Source organism: Mixophyes fleayi, chromosome 2 (genome assembly GCF_038048845.1).
Source record: "Mixophyes fleayi isolate aMixFle1 chromosome 2, aMixFle1.hap1, whole genome shotgun sequence".
Taxonomy (NCBI): domain Eukaryota; kingdom Metazoa; phylum Chordata; class Amphibia; order Anura; family Limnodynastidae; genus Mixophyes; species Mixophyes fleayi.
In genome coordinates this window covers 268,539,599-268,565,840 of record NC_134403.1, presented here as the reverse complement: position 1 = coordinate 268,565,840, position 26,242 = coordinate 268,539,599, and the positions used below count along the sequence as shown (strand labels likewise).

The window sequence follows — 26,242 nt, the reverse complement described above, 5'->3', positions numbered from 1 at the left end:
GTAGGAGTGAAAAACCAACAAAAAACTAGATTTGAGCACTTTTTATGCTTTTTTAATAATAAATCAGAACCCAAAACCATAAATCAGAACCAAAACCTTTCGTCAGGTGTTTTGGCAAAACAAATCAGAACCCAAAACCTCAAGCTAATCAGAACCCAAAACCCAAAACACGAAACACTAAAAGTGCCCGGTGCACACCCTTAATATTTATATATATATAATTAAATTGTTAAGAAGCAGGTGCTGGTAATCAACTTTCTAGCGCTTGGTGCTCTATCCAGGGTTCCTCTGATGCATTGAATGTACGGGGGATGATGCTCTATAAACTAAGTTTCATATGAGGGGGAAGAATTCATTGTGAGCCTGATTGACATGTTATGGGGGCCCTGGAAGTAGGAAAATAAACACTTTATTGCCTTGGGGAAGTGGGTTTTCTATTCCCCACATGGTGCTGCCTGAGCCAAGGCAATGTTTACCTTCTAGTGCTGGGGACTCTAACTGTTCTCCATCTGGTGAGGGTGGCTGGATTTAAATACATAGTTCACAGATAAATGCTGGGGGCTCTATCCAAGTACCAGGAAGGGGTGGAACAGTAAAACATCCCCAATCTGGTACTGGAGACTCTCTCCCATGCTGTCTTATGGCAGGTGTGGGGCAGATGACAATGAATATCCCTAGCCTTGTTTTTGTGATTCTAGCCCACTCCACAGGTGCTATATAGGCTTTGTGGCATTAAAAATCCCTCCAGTTTAGGACTTAGAAATTAACATGATGTCTGAACATATTGCAACAGCGGATAAAAACATACACAGATAGATCTTATAGAATTATTTTAGTTATATGGTGACATCTGGCACTTCGAACAGCAGAAGACACGGTGGATCGCAATGCATTATCTGCTCAAACTCTATAGTATTACAGTAGAATAAACAAACAGTTAAAGAGCAATTGTCCTATTAATATGCATACAAAAAGAATAGAAATACATACATGAGGCCCTCCCTTCAGACACATAGGTGTACAACTGAAATCAGACAGCAAGGCCTCCTGATGGAATGAATCCCAAGATGAGATCTAGAATAACATATGGCATGGCATAGTGTAATACAGTACATATATGAATGTCCAATGAAAGACTCCTTTATCCACTGTTATCACCGTTTCATTGATTGAATTAGTGTCCGTCATTGCAAGACAATCTTCTGTGTCTAGGACATACATTTGGTTACACCGTGTTGCTGTTGCAATTACAGTCCCTCTCTGGTTTTGAACCACACATTTGCCCTCTGCAAATTTGACCTTGTAACCTTTCCTCTCAAGGATGCTTATAGCGATAAGGTTGGTTCCCAAATCTGGTACATACATGACGTCTTGGATGTATGTAGTGACAGCCTCACTTTTTATGCTTAGGAGCACTGTGATTGTCCCAACTTTTGTTGTGGTAAGAACTTTGTCCCCAATTCTTTTAACCAAAACAGGATCACATGATTTCAGCGTAGTGAACCACTCCGCATTGCAGCTGAAGTGTCTAGTGGCCCCTGAGTCCATATACTAGCAGTCATTCTTGTGACTGTCTGCTACATTTAATGCTGACTCATTGGGTTTGTCACACTTCTTCTGTGCACCACTTGAATCTTTCAGCCTACATTCAGATACCTTGTGACCTATCTTGTGATATATGAAGCATTTATACTTGGGCTTTTTGGAATTTGTAACTTTTGCGAGTAGAGAGGTACTCTCAGCATTTGCCTTGATGGGAATTCTCTGGTGGAACTGCAGCAGTTTGGCTTTCACGATTTCTGTCAACTTTGTATCATTGGACTCCACAGCTACTACCAGGAAATCATACTCTGGTGTGAAGTTCTGGAGCATCGTCTTTGCATCTTCCTCATTATCCACCTGTACTCCCACAAATGCGAATTGCTGGGATATTAACTGCATTTTGTCTATATACTTGTTCATGTGCACTTAACTTCATCCCGTACAGTGTACAGCTCAAATTGATTCTTCTCATCAGACCTCTGTCCTCATACGCATTTTGTAAAGCAGTCCACATCTCATTTGCTGACTCTTTACCGTTAATGATGGAGTACACATGCTGTTCTACAGCTAAGTCTATGGTACCCATGGATCTATCCACCTCATCAGCATTTTGACTGTCTCCCGGATCAACTGTGACTTTCTAGAGCTTTTCAAACTTTAACTGCATTTGCATGGTGAATTTCCATGTTGCATAGTTTTCAGAGCCTTATACAAACCTCATACTGGCTCCTGTGCTGTGCATTTTTCTTTGTGCACTGAACACAGGACTATTCTGTAGTATATCAGCTTCCTTTTATTCTTGCATACTTCCGTTGCTATTCTATTACGTTTAAGCGTTTACTTTAACACACGGTGCTGGGCCCATAGCCTATTGGTTATACCTTTGGATATTATTAAAGATGTCAGCAGTGTTAGGTGGATGTGAAGCCACAAACACTTTAGACTTAAACAGGTTGCTGTTTTATTGGACTTGGTAACAACAGAGTTGATGCAGGTACTTTGTAGTACAGCAGCAATCAGGCAATGCAGTCTTGTAAACACAGTTTTATGCAGATGCACTTGTATATGTACAGTATCTTTCTATACACATATATGTTAGGGGTGTGCACCGGCCACTTTTCGTGTTTTGGGTTTCGGGTTCTGATTAGCTTGAGGTTTTGGATTCGGATTGGTTTTTCCAAAACACCCCACTAAAGGTTTTGGTTCTGATTTTGGGTTTTGGGTTTATGAAATCTCAGCTGTTTCCTCGCAGCCACAGGTGTGGAAGAAAATGAAGGAGGAGCTGTTGGCATGTCACGGTCCTCTTCAGAGGACAATCTCCTGACCAGCAGGTCTTTGCACCTCTGTAGACTTGTGTCCGGAGACAGAGACACAACATACGCTTTAAACCGAGGATCGAGCACGGTGGCCAGAATGTATTCCTCTGACCTTAAAAGAGTGACCACCCTTGGATCCTGGCAAAGCGTACGAAGGGCTTCATCCACAAGAGCTACATGCTTTGTGGAATCGCAATGCTTTACCAGCTCCTCCCTCACTTTCTCCAGCTGCTTCTGCAACAGCCTGATCAGGGGAATCGCCTGACTCAAGCTGGCAGTGTCGGAACTGACTTCTCGTGTGGCAAGTTCAAACGGCTGGAGAACCTTGCACAACACGGAAATCACTCTCCACTGCGCTTGACTCAGGCGCATCCCCACTCCTTTGCCTATGTCGTAGTTGGCTGTGTAGGCTTGAATAGCCTTTTGCTGCTCCTCCATCCTCTGCAGCATATAGAGGGTGGAGTTCCAGCGCGTCACAAACTCTTGTTTGAGGTGATGGCAGGGCAGGTTCAGGCATTTTTGATGGTGCTCCAGTCTTCGGTAGGCAGTGGCAGAATGCCGAAAGTGTCCAGCAATTTTGCGGGCTACCGCAAGCATATCCTGCACACCCCTGTCACTCTTCAGGTAATGCTGCACCACCAAATTTATTGTGTGGGCAAAACATGGCACGTGCTGACAATTGCTCATATGTAATGCCCGCACAATGTTACTGGCGTTGTCTGACACCACAAATCCCCAGGAGAGTGTAAGTGGGGTAAGCCACTGCGAGATTATTTCCCTCAGTTTCTCTAAGAGGTTGTCAGCATTGTGCATCTTATTAAAACCGGTGATACACAACGTTGCCTGCCTTGGAACGAGCAGGCGTTTTGGAGATGCTGCTACTAATGCAGCTGCTGCTGTTACTGCGGAAGGCGATGCATCTACCCAGTGGGCTGTCACAGTCATATAGACCTTAGTTTGCCCTGAACCACTTGTCCACATGTCCGTGGTTAAGTGGACAGTGGGTACAACCGCATTTTTCAGAGCACTGAGGACACTTTTTCGTACTTCTCTGTACATCCCGGGTATCGCCTGCCTAGTGAAGGATGACTACTGTCGTACTTCGTGCTCATGGCAAACGACTGTTGTACGGTCAACTGTTTAGTGAAAGACGTAGCGGTCTTACGACTTCCCCTCTGGGAAGATGACCGACTACCAGCAGCAACAGCAGCAGCGGCAGTAGTAGACGTCGCGCTGCAGGATCCTCCGGAATAATCCCAGATTGAAGAGGACTCAGTCATGCCGGTGACATGGCCTGCAGGACTATCTACAATCGAGATCGAGGAGGAAATTGACGAGGAGGGTGTTGCTGGTGTGGATACAACAGGACCAAGGGATTTAGGTGTCCCTGGACTGCTGACGGTCCTAGCCACATTTCCTGAACTAAACACTGAATTATGAAGGTTCTTCAGGTGACGTATAAGGGAGGATGTCCCTAGGTGGCCAAGATCCTTACCCATGCTTATTTGAGCTTTACATAAGGTACATATGGCCATACATTTGTTGTCCGGATTGGGATAGAAATAATTCCAGACCGAAGAGGTGGATTTTTTGGTCTTCTGCCCAGGCATGACGATGGGCTTTTTCATCCCATGGACAACAACTGTTTCCCCCCCTGGTGCCTCATTTAAGATAACCACATCAGCATCCTCCTCGTCGTTCCTCCTCAGCGCCAGCTACATCAATATTCTCCTCCCGGTGTACAACATTGAACACTTAATTAGCCAAATTTGTAACTGGACTGTGGGTGATCCTTCCAGCATATGCATAGGGCGTGCTGCAAATGGTGGAAGGAGCCACCTCTTTCCGTACAGTGATGGGAAGGTCAGGCTTCGCAACCACCAACACCCTTGGACTCGCCTTGGGGATTTGTGATGCATTCTGTTTAGAAGGCAGAGTTGTTTGCTGTGTTGTTGATGACAGCTTAACTCTCTTAAATTTTTTAGAGGGGGGGAGGAGGAGGGCTTAGATCCTTGGGTGAAGCTGAACCACTAGTCATGAACACGGGCCAGGGCCTGAGCCGTTCCTTGCCACTCTGTGTCGCAAATGGCATATTGGCAAGTTTACGTTTCTCCTCAGATGATTTTAATTTTCTTTTTTTGCTAATTTTAGTGAACTTTGGCTTTTTGGATTTTACATGCCCTCTACTAGGAGATTGGGCATCGGCCTTGGCAGACGACGTTGATGGCATTTCATCGTCTATGTCATGACTAGTGGCAGCAGCTTCAGCATTAGGAGGAACTGGTTCTTGATCTTTCCCTACTTTATCCTACAAATTTTTGTACTCCATTATATGCAGCACACGTTGTATTGCAGTACTAATTTTTTAATACTGCAGGAACAGTGAACGTAGATAGATATTGCAGTAGAAATTCCTTTTTACTGCAGGAACAGTGAACGTAGTTAGATATTGCAGTACTAATTTTTTATACTGCAGGAACAGTGAACGTAGTTATATATTGCAGTAGTATTTTTTTTATACTGCAGGAACAGTGAACGTAGTTATATATTGCAGTAGAAATTCCTTTTTACTGCAGGAACAGTAAACGTAGTTAGATATTGCAGTAGAAATTCCTTTTTACTGCAGGAACAGTGAATGTAGTTATATATTGCAGTTGTATTTTTTTTTATACTGCAGGAACAGTGAACGTAGTTAGATATTGCAGTAGAAATTCCTTTTTACTGCAGGAACAGTGAACGTAGTTATATATTGCAGTAGTATTTTTTTTATACTGCAGGAACAGTGAACGTAGTTAGATATTGCAGTAGAAATTCCTTTTTACTGCAGGAACAGTGAACGTAGTTAGATATTGCAGTACTATTTTTTTATACTGCAGGAACAGTGAACGTAGTTATATGTTGCAGTAGAAATTCCTTTTTACTGCAGGAACAGTGAACGTAGTTAGATATTGCAGTAGTATTTTTTTTATACTGCAGGAACAGTGAACGAAGTTAGATATTGCAGTAAATTCCTTTTTACTGCAGGAACAGTGAACGTAGTTAGATATTGCAGTAGAAATTCCTTTTTACTGCAGGAACAGTGAACGTAGTTAGATATTGCAGTACTAATTTTTTTATACTACAGGAACAGTGAATGTAGTTATATATTGCAGTAGTATTTTTTTTTATACTGCAGGAACAGCGAACGTAGTTAGATATTGCAGTAGTATTTTTTTTATACTGCATGAACAGTGTAAGTAGTTATATATTGCAGTAGAAATTCCTTTTTACTGCAGGAACAGTGAACGTAGTTAGATATTGCAGTAGAAATTCCTTTTTACTGCAGGAACAGTGAACGTAGTTAGATATTGCAGTACTAATTTTTTTAAATACAAGCCGTTGTGGAATAAAAGGTACCTTTTACCTTTTATTCCACAACGGCTTGTATTTATGCTGACTTCAGTGTGAAGCAATATCAGCTTACCCATTCTGAGACATCTATTTATGTGTTTATACTATTGGGACTCATTTCACCTATCCAGTTTCTGGGACCTCTGTGTCCGACTACACAGGGCTTATGTGAAATGTTTAGGTCTGAGCCTTGTCATATCTATGTTTTTATGCATATACAGCTGGATTTGTGGTTTGCAACCTTGTATTGTTTAACCATCATATAACGTGTCACAATAAATTTTATTATTTACACCTCTCTTACATTTGTGCGCTACGGGGATACTACTTATTTGTATACATACAATAAGTATCAGTCACTGATATACAATATAATACAATGCAATCAGGGCCGGATTTACCATTAGCCAACCTAGGCAATTGCCTAGGGCCCAGTGGTTCCCAGAGGGCCCTCCCAGGGCTAGTGGTGAGACCAACCTTTAAAAGTGGGCCGCTACTTATGGGCCAGTGCTATATGCTTGCACCCCCGGGCTAAAGTCTTCCAGCCAGCCACTGAATAGGGGTATATGTTATGCAAAAAAACTATAGTGCTATGGATTTTTTCAGGGAGGGGGCCCCAAACCAGTATCTTGCCTAGGGCCCCATGTGGTCTAAATCCGGCTCTGAATACAATTCCTATGTAGTTCATCTCTACTCAAGAATGACTGTGTGAATAACTCAGAGAATACTCCAAAAAACAATAATCCCCATTTCAAAAGCTGATCAATTTTTAGTTGTGTTGTTTTTTTTTGTTGTTCACTGGTTTGTAAAGGAAGATGTGATAAATGTGGCTATAGTGTCTTTGTATATAAGGTTTTTGTTGGCACTTATCATTTTTATTTCTATGGTTAAATCAATTCCTTCTACTGCTCTCAAACTAGAAAAAAATAAGACTTACTCTTTTCACAAATTGGAATTTCAGGATGCCATTGGAAATCCTTTTCACATTTTACTTTGTTTTTTCCTCTTAGGAAATAACGTGAATTACATTCCAGCTGTATAGATACACCTACTCCGTATCCTTGAGTAGTCTTTTTTATATTTCCATTCAGCAATTTAGGCACAGGACAAAATCCTCCTGGTAAAAAATAAATAAAACGCAAAAATTAATTTCACATTTTTATGTAATGATGGCTACAATTGATTAAATTGTCATACATTTCTTGGACCAATTTACAAAATTTAAAAAAATTACTATAAAAGAAAAGTGCTAAACCAAAAATCAGTTCACGTTATTTCAATAAGTAATTTGAGATGAGTGGAAACAATGATTATTCTAGTGAGGCATCACACCAGATGGGATTCAGTATGAAAGTATTTAATAAACACACCACTGATATCATTATGCTCTTACAGAGCTCCTTAAACGAGGCAGAGACCTTTACAAACAATGCAATTTATAAGTCATGTCCATACTACCTCTGATTAATACAAGACTACTAGATAGCAGGCAAATGGAGTTTGCTGCATTGTTGTCCTGAATATTACAACAAACATAAAAAGAGTGGTAAAGTAATTAAAAAAAGACACAGCCAATTCACCAAACCCAGCCAATCACAAGCTGCTGAAGATCGAATGTGTGTGGGTGATCACATTCACATTAAATAGAAACCTGGGCCGCTTATTCCAAGGAGGAAATACACATCTGAATTTGGCATATTGCTGAAATAGTTATTGATTCTCACTCAGGTTTTCCATCCCATTATATTTTGATACTCTGTTATTGTTGATATTTTCCCAGTGTATAAATTAGATATTGAATGACTATTGTTTTAAATGTGACATTGACACTTTCAGTAATAATAGTGTGTCAGGTACCGGACCCAAAGTCCTGCCTGCCAGGGTCTGGCATGCTTACCTGAGGGTCACCGCCGCTTCGCTCAGTGCTGAGGCGCCGCATCCATTCAGTGACAGGTGCCAACTTGGATTCTCCTAATGCGAACGCGCAGACCCGTCTTTTATCTCCTCTGTCATCCAGCCATAGGCTGATTAGCTATTCCTCCTACTTAACTCTCTCAATTATTTAAGGCACCGGTGTCTTTCCCAAATAGCCAGACTTTCTTGTCCTTCAGGCTGCTCAGTTAAGGATTATTTGGCTCCCTGCAGTTACCTGTCATACCTGGAAAACAAGCTTAACTTGGTTATCCAGGCAACCTATACCAGCAGTCATCTGTCATTCTTATAAAACCAGCATCTGTAGATTCCCAGTTTAACCTGGCTATCCAAACACTCTGTACCTGCAGTCCCCTGTCATACTTGGAAAGCCAGTGTTTCCAGCTTCCAGGCTTAACCTGGCTATCCAGACACCCTGTAACTGCAGTAATAACTTTCATATCTGTAACCCAGCATTTCCAGCTTCCCAGCTAAACCTGATCATCAAGACACTTGTACTTATTCTACTTCTACACCTACACTATCATCATCATCATCATCTATTTATATAGCGCCACTAATTCTGCAGCACTGTACATAGAAGTCTCACTCACATCAGTCCATTCCCCATTGGAGCTTACAGTCTACATTCCCTAACATACACAAACACACACACAGACCAAGAGAGACTAAGGTCAATTTACTAGCAGCCCATTAATCTACTAGTATGCTTTTGGAGTGTGGGAGGAAACCAGGGCACCGAGAGGAAACCCACGCAAATAGAGGGTAGAACATACAAACTCCACACAGATAAGGCCATGGTTGGGAATCAAACTCATGACCCCAGTGCTGTGAGGCAGAAGTGCTAGCCATTAAGCACTATCCTCAACCAGTCTTACTTGGTGCCCACCCAGAGAACCGCGACCTGTGGGGTTAAAGTGGCTTAGACCAAACTTCCTTGCGGTGGTCCCTGGTGAATACCTTCACCTCGTTAGATTCCGCATCTTTGTGGTAGGCAGAGCTAAACCACGCAGACTGTGAAGGACCTGAAAAGTGTTGTCGTTAACGTGATATAGTGAATACAATAATATAGTGAAATCAATAATTTATTTATAATAATTTTGTCGAAACTACAGTCTCTTTAAATATTGTAAATCACAATATTGTTTTTGCACAGCTATATCAGTGTACCTACACCACCCTTTGCAAAGAAAATCCTCATGCTACCCAACTTTCTCCACCTACTGGAACATCATCTTGCTCTAATAACTCTAATCAGGGGTAGACATTAGTGCGATAAACAGATTTACGACAACACTTACTGCAACAGAAGAATGCCAGTGTTGTTCTCTTAATACTAGCAATGTAACAGTCGCCATTTGAAGTGACGTGAATCTGACTGCCAGCATGTTCTCCTATCGCCGCTGATAGCAGGGTTGCCGAAATTCTTCTCTGTCAATTTTTCGCTAAATCGGGATTTCCTACGTGTCTCAATTACAGCAATCAGCATTCTTCTAGTTAGTGTTGTCAGAAATGTCTGTGACGCTATCACGTACCCTACCCACTCTAATAATTTATGCACTTTGGCAGTAATCTAGGTGCACTTGCACAAATAGGGGCACACGGGACAACCAGTGAGGATTTTGTGCTGCGCCATTCTGCTCTTCATAAATTAATCCCAGTATGTATACACATCAGATAATAAATGGTAATTGAATTTAAAATAATCCAAAAGAATGAAAAGACTAAATAGAGCTTTAGCAAGTCAAAAGGTTTTAGATAAGCACACTGTATAGAAGGTAAGAAGAAGTGTATAGTCCTGAAACTTCTGAGATTCCACCCAGATCAGTACCACATAGGGTAGGCTTGCCATAATAGAGAAAACTTGAATATTTTTATTCTACACCTTATCATTGATTGAGTATATAGGCATCAAGAATGTATAATTAAATAATTTTTTCACATATTAAACTGTTTGATACTGGATTGGTATTTTTAATTAATCATCGATTGTCAATATCCTACGAGTGCCTCAATTTTGAGTAACATTTTTTTTCCTCTAAATCCCAGCAAACAAAACTGCTAGGGTTACAACCTTACTGTCAAGCAGTAAGATACTTATTTATTTATTACTTATGTCATTATTCACAGAAGGTCTTAATTTCAGACAAAGGACCACAACTGTAACCAAATCCTGTATCAAATACATATTCAGAGACAAAATCAAGCTAAGCAGAAGGTTAGCAACAAGTCAGATAGTGAGGTATAAGATCAGTATCTAGAGAGTAGTCAGATCCAATAGGGGTCACATCTGCAGTGAACAGGCAGAATGGGAGGTTAAGGTAAAAAAAACCACAGAGAACCCACAAAATGTCACACAATTACAATGGTAGTCATTCCTTTGAAGGGAAGCAAATCCACTACAAATTTCATAAAAATGTAACACCAAGCGTGAGATGGAAACGGAAGTGATTCGAGTAAACCCAGATGAGAGGAATGCAAAATCTTACTTTGGGAACAAGTTAAATACAAGGAATCATATTTCTGGATATCTTGTCTAAAGTTTGATCACCAAAAAGAATGTAATGGAATATTATAAATCCATAAATGCCTGGCAAGTTTGGGGGTGATGGACTAACATTAATGCTTCAAGTTGTGCAGATTAATGAACACAAAGATGATTAAGTTACATCCAGAAAACAGATTTCAAAAGACCTATTTTGGGCAATTATTTAGGAATAGTGACTTATTCTTGGATGCCTCTTTAAGATGAGTTATAAATTCCTCTAAATAAGTTGCCCTTAAGAAGTTACTTACAGACCAGTTTCACTCTACCTGCAGTGGAGGTGCAACAGGAGGTTCGTGCTTAAATGCTATCCCTCCACAGGTCACAGTCTTTCGTACAGTATCGGACATGGCTGGCAGGAAGACTGAATCAGGAGTGAATGCAGAATAGCAAATAGGGCAGAATCCTCTGGTATAGATGAATTAAAACAGGGAGACACTGGTATGGATGGAATAACCAGGAAGACAATGGCATGGATGTGATAACCAGAAATACACTGGCATGGATGTAATAACCAGGATGACTCTGGCATAGATGGAATAACCAGGAAGACAATGGCATGGATGGAATAACCACAAACACACTAGACCAGGTGAGATTTACAAGGAACACATTGGAACGCGTGAGAATAACCAGAGGCACACTGGAGTGAATATACAGGGGCATACTAGAACAAAAGTACCAGGAATACACTAAAGAAACTAGAAGCCAACTTGTCAGGGCAACCATCTTGCTGAAAACTGTGCCTAATATAGTGTGGAGTCAATTAGGGGGCATGGAGTCAGGACCCAATAGCAGGCTAGCTAGTTTATGAATAGAATGTTCATGGGCGATACTGCACATGCCAGTACAAACTGGAGGAGTATGCCGGTCCCAAGTAAAAAAATCTGAGGGTCCAGATCGTGACGATGACTAGCAGAGCAAGGCAACTTAATTACATGTCAGCTGAATTCATCAATTTAACTTTTCAACTCTTTTATTGCTAAATGTGAGTGGGATTAACCTTACAGATATACTTCATGGTGGTTAAGGCAGAGTTCCTATCTTTCTCAGTGGTGCATGAGTTCAGGTCAAAAGAAATAGTCATTGGTCAATCAAAACAGTGAGTGTATTTTATGGGCTCATCGGGTGAAGAGGTGGAGATGAGTTACAACATCATACTCAATGATGTCAGAGAGCATCAGGCCTACCACGCAGCACTAGAAAAAAATCAAATAAAAAATAGCCCAAGCTTGGGTTGAGGCTCTAAAAGTGCCTTGATCTCCCCCATCATGGCTACTAGAGACACAGGGTTACCTTTGGGTCTTCTCCACTATAGCTTCTCCACAACTTCTTTACTTGTGTATGATCCCACGTCAACACGTTTCTACTTAAGAAAGTGTTTGTCTGCTTTGCTCTGTATTTTATTTCTTTAATAAAACTTTTCTACTCTATGAGAACCCCTCTCTCTTCCGAAATTTTATGTGCTTGTACAATCGGTTTCTAGTAAGTATTCACGAGAGGGTGATGGTGATAACGTATAAGAGCACTAACTGTGGTCTATTCGGATTTGGTCATATAACTGTTTTAATATCACTTTCTATATACTTTTGACATCACAAGAGGGGTGTTCACTAGTATAAATCAGTATTAGGGATGAGCGCACTCGGATTTATGAAATCCGAGCCCACCCGAACGTTGCGGATCCGAGTCGGATCCGAGACAGATCCGGGTATTGGCGCCAAATTCAAATGTGAAACTGAGGCTCTGACTCATAATCCCATTGTCGGATCTCGCGATACTCGGATCCTATAAATTCCCCGCTAGTCGCCGCCATCTTCACTCGGGCATTGATCAGGGTAGAGGGAGGGTGTGTTAGGTGGTCCTCTGTCCTGGTAGATCTCGTGCTGTGCTGTTTAGTTCTGTGCTGTGCTGTTTAGTTCTGTGCTGTGCTGTGCTGTGCTGTGCTGTGCTGTGTTCTGCAGTATCAGTTCAGTGGTGCTGTGTGCTGTGCTCTGTCCTTCTGAGGTCAGTGGTGCTGCTGGGTCCTGTGCTGTGTCCTGTTCAGTCCAGTGGTGCTGTGTCCTGTGCTCTGTGCTTCTAAGGGCATAGTTATTTCCCCAATATTCCCCTGTGTTTAAAAAAATAAAAAAAAGTTTTTTTAAAAAATACCAAAAACTACTTTAATTTTTTTTAATTACCACAAAATTTGCACAACCAATCCTGCAGTATAAGCCCATTGGTACTGCAATATTACCAAGTTCACACATTCAGCAGTAAAAGTCCATTGGTACTGCAATATTACAAAGTTCACATATTCTGCAGTATCAGTCCAGTGGTGCTGTGTGCTGTGCTCTGTCCTGCTAAGGTCCGTAGTGCTGCTGGGTCCTGTGCCGTGTCCTGTTCAGTCCAGTGGTGCTGTGTCCTGTGCTCTGTGCTTCTAAGGGCATAGTTATTTCCCCACTATTCCCAAGTTTTTAAAAAATAAAAAAAAGTAAAAAAAAATAAAAAATTTAAAAAAATAAATAAATACAATAATTATAACCAAATTTGCAAAACCAGTCCATTGGTACTGCAATATTACCAAGTTCACACATTCTGCAGTATCTTGTGCTACATATAATGGAGACCAAAAATTTGGAGGATAAAGTAGGGAAAGATCAAGACCCACTTCCTCCTAATGCTGAAGCTGCTGCCACTAGTCATGACATAGACGATGAAATGCCATCAACGTCGTCTTCCAAGCCCGATGCCCAATCTCGTAGTACCGGGCATGTAAAATCCAAAAAGCCCAAGTTAAGAAAAAGTAGCAAAAAGAGAAACTTAAAATCATCTGAGGAGAAACGTAAAGTTGCCAATATGCCATTTACGACACGGAGTGGCAAGGAACGGCTTAGGCCCTGGCCCGTGTTCATGACTAGTGGTTCAGCTTCACCCACGGATCTTAGCCCTCCTCCTCCTCCCCCCCCCCTACAAAAAATTGAAGAGAGTTATGCTGTCAGCAACAAAACAGCAAACAACTCTGCCTTCTAAAGAGAAATTATCACAAATCCACAAGGCGAGTCCAAGGATGTTGGTGGTTGTCAAGCCTGACCTTCCCATCACTGTACGGGAAGAGGTGGCTCGGGAGGAGGCTATTGATGATGTAGCTGGCGCTGTGGAGGAACTTGATGATGAGGATGGTGATGTGGTTATTGTAAATGAGGCACCAGGGGGGGAAACAGCTGATGTCCATGGGATGAAAAAGCCCATCGTCATGCCTGGTCAGAAGACCAAAAAATGCACCTCTTCGGTCTGGAGTTATTTTTATCCAAATCCAGACAACCAATGTATGGCCATATGTAGCTTATGTAAAGCTCAAATAAGCAGGGGTAAGGATCTTGCCCACCTAGGAACATCCTCCCTTATACGTCACCTGAATAACCTTCATAGTTCAGTGGTTAGTTCAGGAACTGGGGCTAGGACCCTCATCGGTACAGGGACACCTAAATCCCGTGGTCCAGTTGGATACACACCAGCAACACCCTCCTCGTCAACTTCCTCCACAATCTCCATCAGATTCAGTCCTGCAGCCCAAGTCAGCAGCCAGACTGAGTCCTCCTCAATACGGGATTCATCCGAGGAATCCTGCAGCGGTACGCCTACTACTGCCACTGCTGCTGTTGCTGCTGTTAGTCGGTCATCTTCCCAGAGGGGAAGTCGTAAGACCGCTAAGTCTTTCACAAAACAATTGACCGTCCAACAGTCGTTTGCCATGACCACAAAATACGATAGTAGTCACCCTATTGCAAAGCGTATAACTGCGGCTGTAACTGCAATGTTGGTGTTAGACGTGCGCCCGGTGTCCGCCATCAGTGGAGTGGGATTTAGAGGGTTGATGGAGGTATTGTGTCCCCGGTACCAAATCCCGTCGAGATTCCACTTCACTAGGCAGGCGATACCAAAAATGTACAGAGAAGTACGATCAAGTGTCCTCAGTGCTCTAAAAAATGCGGTTGTACCCACTGTCCACTTAACCACGGACATGTGGACAAGTGGTTCTGGGCAAACGAAGGACTATATGACTGTGACAGCCCACTGGGTAGATGCATCCCCTTCCGCAGCAACAGCAACAGCTGCATCAGTAGCAGCAACTACAAAATGGCGGCTCGTGCAAAGGCAGGCAACATTGTGTATTACAGGCTTTAATAAGAGGCACAACGCTGACAACATATTAGAGAAAATGAGGGAAATTATCTCCCAGTGGCTTACCCCACTTAGACTCTCATGGGGAATTGTGGTGTCAGACAATGCCAGTAACATTGTGCGGGCATTAAATATGGGCAATTTCCAGCACGTCCCATGTTTTGCCCACACCATTAATTTGGTGGTGCAGCATTACCTCAAGAGTGACAGGGGTGTGCAGGAGATGCTTGCGGTGGCGCGCAAAATTGCTGGACACTTTCGGCATTCAGCCAGTGCCTACCGCAGACTAGAGGCACATCAAAAAAGCATGAACCTGCCCTGCCATCACCTCAAACAAGAGGTTGTGACGCGCTGGAACTCCACCCTCTATATGCTGCAGAGGATGGAGGAGCAGCAAAAGGCCATTCAGGCCTACACAGCCACCTACGACATAGGCAAAGGAGTGGGGATGCGCCTCAGTCAAGCGCAGTGGAGACTGATTTCCGTGTTGTGCAAGGTTCTGCAGCCATTTGAACTTGCCACACGAGAAGTCAGTTCCGACACTGCCAGCTTGAGTCAGGTCATTCCCCTGATCAGGCTGTTGCAGAAGCAGCTGGAGAAAGTGAGGGAGGAGCTGGTAAGCCATTGCGATTACACCAAGCATGTAGCTCTTGTGGATGTAGCCCTTCGTACGCTTTGCCAGGATCCGAGGGTGGTCACTCTTTTAAAGTCAGAGGAATACATTCTGGCCACCGTGCTCGATCCTCGGTTTAAAGCGTATGTTGTGTCTCTGTTTCCGGCGGACACAAGTCTACAGCGGTGCAAAGACCTGCTGGTCAGGAGATTGTCCTCTGAAGAGGACCGTGACATGCCAACAGCTCCACCCTCATTTTCTTCCACATCTATGGCTGCAAGGAAAAAGCTCAGTTTTCCCAAAAGAGGCACTGGCGGGGATGCTGATAACATCTGGTCCGGACTGAAGGACCTGCCAACCATTGCAGACATGTCTACTCTCGCTGCATTGGATGCTGTCACAATAGAAAAAATTGTGGATGATTACTTTGCTGACACCATCCAAATAGACATGTCAGACTGTCCATATTGTTACTGGCAGGAAAAAAAGGTAGTTTGGAAGCCCCTGTACAAACTGGCTCTATTTTACCTGAGTTGTCCCCCCTCCAGTGTGTACTCGGAAAGAGTTTTTAGTGCAGCGGGGAACCTGGTCAGTGAGCGGCGAAGGAGGTTGCTTCCTCACAACGTTGAAAAAATGATGTTTATAAAAATGAATAATCAATTCCTCAATGAAGTACAGCACTGCCCTCCAGATAGTACAGAGGGACCTGTGGTTGTGGAGTCCAGCGGGGACGAATTGATAATGTGTGATGAGGAGGAAGTACACACTGTAGGGGGAGAGGAATCAGAGGTTGAGGATGAGGACGACATCTTGCCTCAGTAGAGCCTGTTTAGTCTGTACAGGGAGAGATGAATAGCTTTTTTGGTGTGGGGGCCAAAACAAACCAATCATTTCAGCCAAAGTTGTTTGGTAGGCCCTGTCGCTGAAATGATTGGTTTGTTAAAGTGTGCATGTCCTATTTCAACAACATAAGGGTGGGTGTGAGGGCCCAAGGACAATTCCATCTTGGAACTTTTTTTTTGGCATTATATGACCAATCAACAGTCGTTTGCCATGTTCAAAAAGTAAAACCAAATTTTAAAAAATTCAAGAAATTAAACCAAAAGTAAAATGCCGTGTCATAATTTAAAACAAGAGGTATTGACGTGCTCTAAAACTACTGTATTGTTGTTTATATTTTATAAACACTACACTTGAAAGCTTGAGTCTTTCAATAAAAAAGTAACTGTCCATTGCACGAATATTTGCAACAGGGACAATTTTAGGGTTAAGAAAGCCAACTAATAACACTTCGACGCTGTCTGTCTTTATAAACACTACACTTGGAAGTTGGAGGAGGTATTGTGGCCCCGGCACCAAATTTACTACCGGGGCCACTCCACTGTGCAGTCCATATTTAGGTGTATCAGATATTAAACAACGGTGACAGTTGATGCCCAATTTTTTAATTATATTGTGGCCTCGGTACCAAATTGTGTACCGGGGCCACCACACTACGCAGTCCAGATACTTGTTTGGTGGAATTCAGACCAGTTGAGGGTTTTATTATTATATTGTGGGGACCACTCTATCTATACCACACTACAACTCTATACCACTCTATTTCATACTTTAATTCTATTTAATACTTTAATTCTATTTCATACTTTAATTCTATTTAATACTTTAATTCTATTTCATACTTTAATTCTATTTAATACTTTAATTCTATTACTAATTACCATAAAGAGGAACTGCCGCTTCTATTTAATACTTTAATTCTATTAGTAGTTACCATAAAGAGGAACAAAATAAACCAATTTTACCAAAAGTATAATATGACTTAAACTTACAAACACTACACTTGAAAGATGGTGCCTTTAAATGAAAAAGTCAGTCTTCATTGCACGACTATGTGCAACAGGGACAGTTTTTTGGTTTACAAAGTCAACCAATAACACTTGGACCCTGTCTGTCTTTAACATACTTGATGGGATCTCAATGACGAATTGTCTGTACCATGTTTGGAGGAGGTATTGTGGCCCCGGTATCAAATTGGGTACCGGGGCCACCCCACTACGCAGTCCAGATACTTGTTTGGTGGAATTCTGACACGTGGAGGGTGTATTTATTTTATTGTGGCCCCGGTATCAAATTGGGTACCGGGGCCACCCCACTACGCAGTCCAGATACTTGTTTTGTGGAATTCTGACACGTGGAGGGTTTTTTAATTATATTGTGGCCTCGCTACCAAATTGTGTACCGGGGCCACCACACTACGCAGTCAAGATAGATAGATGCGTATCATAGATAAAGTACATTCAGTGGTGTGGGGCAAATTGAAAAATATTCAAAATGCACTGACATTATCAAAAACAAGAGGTTGTCACACGCTAAAACTCCAACATGTATATGATGGAGAGGATGGAGGAGCAGCCGTATGTGTAGTGTAATGCAGACCTGTTGAAGGTTTTTTATATATTTTATTGTGGTGCCCAGTGCCCACTCCTCTAGGCAGTACAGGTACATTAATTGGTGCGATTCATAAAAGTTCAGGGTTTTTAATATATTGTGGTGACCCACTCCTCTACGCAGTCCAGGTACATTTATTGGTGCGATTCATAAAAGTTCAGGGTTTTCTTATTATATATATTGTGGTGACCCACTCCTCTACGCAGTCCAGGTACATTTATTGGTGCGATTCATAAAAGTTCAGGGTTTTTAATATATATTGTGGTGACCCACTCCTCTACGCAGTCCAGGTACATTTATTGGTGCGATTCATAAAAGTTCAGGGTTTTTAATATATATTGTGGTGACCCACTCCTCTATGCAGTCCAGGTACATTTATTGGTGCGATTCATAAAAGTTCAGGGTTTTTAATATATATTGTGGTGACCCACTCCTCTACGCAGTCCAGGTACATTTATTGGTGCGAATCAAACAAGTTGATGGTTTTCTTATTATATATATTGTGGTGACCCACTCCTCTACGCAGTCCAGGTACATTTATTGGTGCGATTCATAAAAGTTCAGGGTTTTTAATATATATTGTGGTGACCCACTCCTCTATGCAGTCCAGGTACATTTATTGGTGCGATTCATAAAAGTTCAGGGTTTTTAATATATTGTGGTGACCCACTCCTCTACGCAGTCCAGGTACATTTATTGGTGCGAATCATAAAAGTTCAGGGTTTTTAATATATATTGTGGTGACCCACTCCTCTACGCAGTCCAGAAAGATACCTTGTTGCAACGTTTTGGACTAATAACTATATTGTGAGGTGTTCAGAATACACTGTAAATTAGTGGAAATGCTTGTTATTGAATGTTATTGAGGTTAATAATAGCCTAGGAGTGAAAATAAGCCCAAAAACTTGATTTTTAAACTTTTTATGTTTTTTTCAAAAAAAATCCGAATCCAAAACCTTAAATCCGAACCGAGACCTTTCGTCAAGTGTTTTGCGAGACAAATCCGAACCCCAAAAATAACGAAAATTCGGATCCAAAACACAAAACACGAGACCTCAAAAGTCGCCGGTGCACATCCCTAATCAGTATATATATTCAGTAATTATATAAGTACTACGCTATATACATCTCTTTTTTTTTGGTTGAGATACAACAGAGAATATTATATTCATAATGGATATTTGAGAACAATGGTGGAATTTGCTTAAAGGCTGACTGCACCTATTTTCTATCTTTTGTTTTGTGATTATAAGATTTTACAATAAGTTACACACCAGACCATCTCTATCCCGGTGCACACCCTTAATATAAATATATATTTACAGTGGTGGGATTCAAATAAATTAACAGCCGGTACTCTGCCCTATGACCATTTAAAGTAGGCAAAAATATTCCTCCAGTTGGCAGCATGTGGAAGACCAACATCTAGGCTATATTTCATGGTAGTTTCTTCAACAATGGTTTCGTTTTTCAGCCATGGGAGAGAGTAGCTTCCAAAGTTGCTGAAGGTCTTCCTAAAAAGTGCTGCTCTTGTACAGATGCTCAGTTTTGAGTAACACGGTAGAGTAACAGATTTTATTTCATGGCAGGTCCTCCATTAGTGATTAATCCCCCCTCCCACTCACCCCCAGCAATCATCCTAGCAGAGGATGCTTAGTCGGAGTACTGTGCCTTTACAGAATGTTGCTTAGGCACCATGATTCAAGAGTTCCAGCATTTCGTTGGTGGGGCATGTTGGGACTGGATATCTGTATAAATTAACAAGTTCCGCCAAACCTAACACACCGCTAAAAAGCAGTGTGCCAAGCTATAAAGCTTATACAATCTACAACAGACATTTGTAAATGAGTTGGGTCACCTTAAAATAGAAATATTTTCAATCACAGTATCATTAGATTTACTAACAACGTAAATTCGGTTAATTTATATATTTGCAGCCAGATAAGTGGAATTTGTAAAATGCATTCTCTTCATTTTATTGCCCTTTTTTTCAGCCAAACCTTATTACCTTAGGCAGCTGCCCTAGGTATCATCATGATATAATGTTACTCCACTAATGGTATCACCTTGTACAGGGAGATAGGTATCACCTTGTACAGGGAGAGAGAGGTATCACCTTGTACATGAAGAGAGAGGTATCACCTTGTAGGGGAGAGAGAGAGAGAGAGATTGATTTTCTTCAGCCTTTTACTTCCCCAGTGGAACGAGAGTGCATTCTAACTAACAGGAAATTCGGCATTTGCAACGCAAGTTGCGTTTCAAATGCCGAACATCCTGTCAGAGGAACGCACGTGCGTTCCACTGCGGCAGTAAAAGGCTAATTGTAGAGAGGCAGGTAGCGGGCGGCTGCTGCGCCCCCTTGGGCTTGTGCCCTGGGCAACGGCACCGCCCGCTCCTTTTTAAAGGGGAGAAGCACTTGCCACCCCCCTCCAATGCAACATTGTTTTGCCAAAGTGCAAAATTACTAATTATTTTGGCTTTATTTTCGTTAATGAATCAGGCCCAATGAGTCCTATAACCCTTAACTCAAACACATCTCCCACTGGTGTAGTCATGGCCCACATAGAGCTTATGAGAACAGAGCACAATTGTAATGGCAATGGAGGAAGCGTGCAGTGGGTGGGACAACCGCCTCTCTTGGTTCCCAGCACCCAGGGCCTGATCAACCACTAGGCTGACCAGGCTGCAGCCTGGGGCGCTGAGTCCTGGGGGGGGCGCAGCGCGGCACACTAGTAAGCTGTTTTTTTTGGGGGGGTTTTTTTCTTCAAATGCCGGTGATCGGCTTCTTTCTCCTCTTATGGGGCCGCCCCTGGCCACAAGGGGGCGGTCCCGCATGTTCCTATACCCAATCACGCAGCTAACAGCATCTAATGCTGTTAGCTGTTAGCTGCTGCTGTTAGTCAGTGTATTGCTTAGTGTGGTCACGTGAGATCTCACATCTCACATGACCACACTAATCACACAGAGCGCGCCCGCAGTGACAGTGCAGCTAACAGCGTCAGATGTTGTTAGCTGCGTGTGAAGATCACAGAAGCACCGGCTGGTGAGAGGAGGAACAGAAGACAGCAAGGTAAGTGCAGCTTGTTAAATATCGGGGGGGGGGGGGAAGACACATCGGATGTGGAGGGGGGGAGATGACTGGGGGGACTAATGAACTGGCTAATGTGGCTAACGAGGGGGGTCTTATAAATTGGATATGGGGGGATTAATGAACTGGCTAGTATGGATTGGATAGGGGGGATTAATGGAGTGAAAATGGGGAGGTAATGAACTTGTTAGAGGGGGGGCTTATGAATTGGATGGGGGGATTAATGGAATGGCTAGGAGGTATTAATGAAGTGAAAATGGGGAGGTAATGAACTGGCTAGAGGGGGGTTAATGAATTGGATAGGGGGATTAATGAAATGGCAATAGGGACGTAATGAACTGGCTACAAGGGGGGGGTTAATGAATTGAATAGGGGGGTCATACACTGTCTGTTGCGGGTTGATAGGGGGGATGAATTAGCTGGTGGGGGAGGTGATGAAATGGCTTGTGGGGGAAGGATCTCTGTATTGTGTGGCGGTGATGTGCATGCTGACTGTGGTTTCAGCGGTCACTAGAATACTAAATACTACATAGACAGGGCTGGTAAATGTTACTATATGAGTGTAAATAAATTTCATATATTTTATTGTCTATGTCTGTACTAGGGGGTTGTTTTGTAACATTCAGGGTTTGTTAAAATTTGGCACTATAATACAATTTATGCACCTTTTAAATACAGGACTCCCAAGGTTTCAGAAGCCAGGCAACGGACAACGCTCCAAGAACAAGCAAAAGAGAACACCAGGTAGTCTATGCTGCAAGATCAGGTAAGAGAGGACGTGCATAATGAAGTGTGTTTTATGTATTAATTAATGTTTTACAATTTTGTTTACATATATATATATAGTTTTTAGATCTGTGATGCAGTTACATTCTATGACTGCTTTGTATTGGACCTATCTTTTCTCACAGTGGAAGAGAGATATATTTACAGTATGCTGATGTTTTTGACTGGAGACCAGACTTGCAGTTGCTGAGTATGCTGACCACATAATATTGAAAGTGAAGTGGTTGTTAAGCTGTGTTCCAGTCTTTGGATTAATCATACAGATAAGCGATATAATTTCCTTTGGGTGTGTAATACTATGGTGATGGGCTATCACTAACACACTGCTTCTACTAATCCTATGCCTATATTATTCTGTCTTTTATATGTGCAAACTGGACTCATACCCTTGGTCCTATAAGACCGTCCAGCAAACGTGGAACTTTGATCCATTGACTATACTATTATTTTTCCACTGAACCTGGGATAAATTCCTAGTAACACACCATTGTGCGCCGTATCCTTAATTGACTTTATATATATATATATATATATATACATATATATATTTTTATTATTTACCCACACATTGGTGGGGGGGGGGGGGGGGGGGCGGTAACCAGTGTAGTAGCCTAGGGCGGCTGTGACCCTTAATCAGGCCTTGCCAGCACCCCACTTCCCTCACACAAGCCCTTACTGTGCTTCAGTTGCACTGTATTTCCCCGATCCACCTTTCCAGGCATACAGTATTACAAACGCATCTTTACGTGAAACTCAAACTTGCATGTTTTTTTAATGCACATGCTTAGTAACACAAAGCAGATTTTGCTTTTAATCCTTGAACATGCTCTATTCTGATGAGGTGCATTTCCCTATGGGAAGTATAAAGCTTTTCAGGAGGAGCATAGACCTTTTGTGTACCTATATAGCCTTTCCACAAATTTGTTCCCAATAAAGTGGTATCGCCAAAGATGTATTACATTCAGAGTTTTGTCACACTTGACTACTTATGCATATTCATGAAATATAACAATGGCTAGGTGCTTTTAATATCAGCAGCTACCACTCATATTGACCATGCAAACAGTGACCTCTTGAAATATTGATTAAACCAGCAATACCGTCCAAACACCAGTTTGACTGCATATTTCCCTCAGGCAAATTCTGCCTTCCCCAAAATATAAAAATAGCATCAAAGCCTTGTTAAGGAATGTAGATGGTCGTAATGATGCTTTTGAGGGGTAGGCATGCTCCTGGAGTACTTTACTGTACTATAGGTTCCAGTGTAGACAATGAGGCAGCATTAGTGAATATTTCTGCTGCTCAAGAAAGGAACAGTTTGTAACAGGGATGTCTGAGAAGGTGGATCTCTGCTTCCTGTTAGCTTCACTGCTGTTAATACTCAGTCTTAGAAAATGCATGTCGACATAGAAAAAACAAACATATGACTACTACTAGAATTGACATTCACTAAATCTACTCCTGTCCAATAAAGATTTTAATGTATTTTTGTTGTTATTGTAAATTCATAGAACTTTGTGTTTAGTGTGTTTGAATAATAATAAGAAATAAGTGAAAAATTGTCTTAATTTACAGTGTCACTTAATCTAATGTAAGAGATAGGTTAATACTTACGTTCACATATAGGTGGTGATGGCATCCATTCACTATCAATATTACAGACAATAGAGCTGGATCCATTCATGATGAACCCTTCAACACATTCAAGTCTCACCATGGAATTAAGTGTGTATGGACCAACAAATCCAGAGAGCTTCCTTGAATTGGAAATGTTTGGTGAGTCACAATTAACTTCTGTTAGAAAATTAATAAATAAATAGTCAAAATACAAAGTATATTTTCATACAGAATATAACTATAAAATTTGTCTTATGCCTTACTTGAAACAATAGCTTTGCTATTTTAATTCTAGTCAGTGAAACAGTCTAAGAGTAAGTTTACTTTCTTTGGTGCAAGCCTTGTATTTGTTTATGGAATCTGTTTTTATGCCGTGGCAGCCATGTAATGTAATGATATTTATTTATATAACATATATAACTTACACCATATCTTGCTCTTTATTTCACTAGAAAAGTCGCATCTCTTGTGGCTGGTCCCCATCTGGTACATGATCCATAGGGACCTTGCATTGCATTAAAAAAAGTAAATAATTATGAGATTCCAGGATACAGGTGAGAGGACTGTAGCTACATTCATTTTCCCCCTCTTTTCTCTACAGGAAGCATGGAACAGCTGGGGACCCTGTGACATCACAAAGTAGTGTAAGGGGTTAATTTTAGGAGGGGTTAACTGTTATCTGATATTCAGAGGTGGGGAAGGCCAATTAGTACCCTTTGTCCTCCACAGGACTTCCTGACACAGTCTGTCTGCGAACCCGCAAGGGAGCTTCTGTGGAATGACAACTCATTTCCAATCTCTCTCCAACCTCCTGATCCAGCAACCACCAATGTTTAAAGAGGGAGAGAGCCAGGCGTTTGCCCAGGGAGAGGAAAATACTGGAAATGTGACCCTAGAGATAAGGAGCCACTCCAGTGGGGGAGATGAGTGTTCATTCTGTGATTTTCTGGAAGGTGCAAGGTCTGGTGTTGAGTTGCTATTCTCTACTAAATACTTCATATGCAGCTGAGAGAGATCCATGGCCTTTGGATTCTGCAATTTAGGACAATCAAGTGACTGTAAAGCTAGTGGTGTAAGGGACAGATAATGTGGTGAACCTGCCTGGCATTTATTTATTGTCTGTCTATAATATTCTAGTGATTGTTTTTATTACAATAAATGTATTGTTTTACTTTCTAACTGCATTTGCCTGAGTGAATATACGAATCCTAGAAGGTACCGGGTAGGCTTCCCTGGCATAGTAAGGCACCCCTGGGTGTCGAGCCAGCATGAAGCCGGTAGAATTAGGCCAGAAAACCCGCCATCTTCTGATACATGGCCGAAGAAACAGGTAAAATGAGAACAGGTCCAGGGAAGCCCACACAGGCTCTCAGCAATGCTAAGCAGGGAGAGTCTGACAGGTTAAGAATATGTAGAGAACCAAGGAGAGCAGGTATGCAGGATCATTAGATGAATCGTGACATATGAGCAGTAAACCCTGTGCTAGAAACACAGAATGGTCTGTTGGTCTAGATAAAGAATTGTGCATTCACACTGAAAGAATCTAGATGTAGAGATAACCACTGACCCCTTGTTTTGGTTTTGGATTTGGATCTGTATTAACTTCATGTTTTGGTTTTGGTTTTAACAAAACCACCCTCACATGTTTTGGGGGTTTTTTTGGATCTGTGTTTTTAAAAAATAATATTATTAACCTCAATAACACTAATTTCCAATAATTTGCAGTAAATTTTGACCACCTCACCAGGGAAAAGATAACGATGACAACAAGACTGGTCATGTAGAAATTGCGACTTACCAAGTTAATGACAAGTGGTGTTTGCAGCAGCTTCATTTTCCTGACACTAAAAAAAACGACATTGAAAAAGCTGGGCGCTACGAAATGACGTAATTTGTAATGATCCGAATGCAAGATGCGGTTTTAAAGCGGCAATGGCTGGACCCACACCCTGGATTACTTTATACATGCTGTGGGTCCAGCCATTGTCACTTTAAAACCGCATCTTGCATTCGGACCATTACAAATGAGGTGATTTCGTAGCACCCAGCTTTTGCAAAGTCGGTTTTATCAGTGTCAGGAAATTGAAGCTGCTGCAAACATCACTTGTCATTAACTTGGTAAGTCGCAATTTCTACATGACCAGTCTTGTTGTCATAGTTATCTTTTCGTCGCTCTCTACTGTGTCGGGTTTGTCTGAAAATCCTACCACACCCATTAAAAAGGACATGTACAGTTTAGCAAAGCAAGCACTTCAGCGACAAGGAGGGCCACTTTTGTGGCTGAAGTGCTTGATTTGTTTGGGCCCCCCACAAAACAAGCTACCAATGGGTTTAAGAAAGATAAGCTAACAGTGCTGTCAATGAACTGCAAGACTGCAGTGAGCTGGCTGGTTACTAAGTGACAGAGCAACGGCAAAACCACACAGCAGTTTATATCACATGTCGGAAACATTGCCACACGGCAGTGCCAGAAAAGAAAAGTGGTGCAAGATGGAATTGTAATTGGGACCTCCCACCCACCCTTATGTCGGATTAACATAATATGATTGATGGGCAGCAGACTAGAGAAGGTTATAAAGTCAACAATATAATGACATTGACAGCATTATTAGGACAACAATTGAAATGTAGACAGTATTTATTAGGTTTACAATTCAAACGCAGACAGTATTATTCCTCACTCTAATCCTGTCCCTGTCCATAACTCTGTCCCTGTCCCTATCACTAAACCTGTCCCTATCCCTATCCCTGTTCCTAACCCTGTCCCTATCCCTGGCCCTATCCCTGTCCCTAGATCT

General features: G+C 41.9%; 1 protein-coding gene across 3 annotated transcripts in view; it reads right to left on the bottom strand.

Annotated features, from left to right (window-relative positions):
* LOC142138990 (complement component receptor 1-like protein) overlaps positions 1–26,242 on the bottom strand; it is a 114,641-nt gene that overhangs the window by 51,954 nt on the left and 36,445 nt on the right. For all 3 annotated transcript variants that reach the window (XM_075196189.1, XM_075196190.1, XM_075196191.1), the window contains exons 7-8: positions 23,442–23,621; positions 7,186–7,365 (exon numbers count right to left, since the gene is read on the bottom strand). In XM_075196189.1, coding sequence (XP_075052290.1) covers positions 7,186–7,365; positions 23,442–23,621 — 360 coding nt within the window. The remainder of the gene's footprint in view (positions 1–7,185; positions 7,366–23,441; positions 23,622–26,242) is intronic.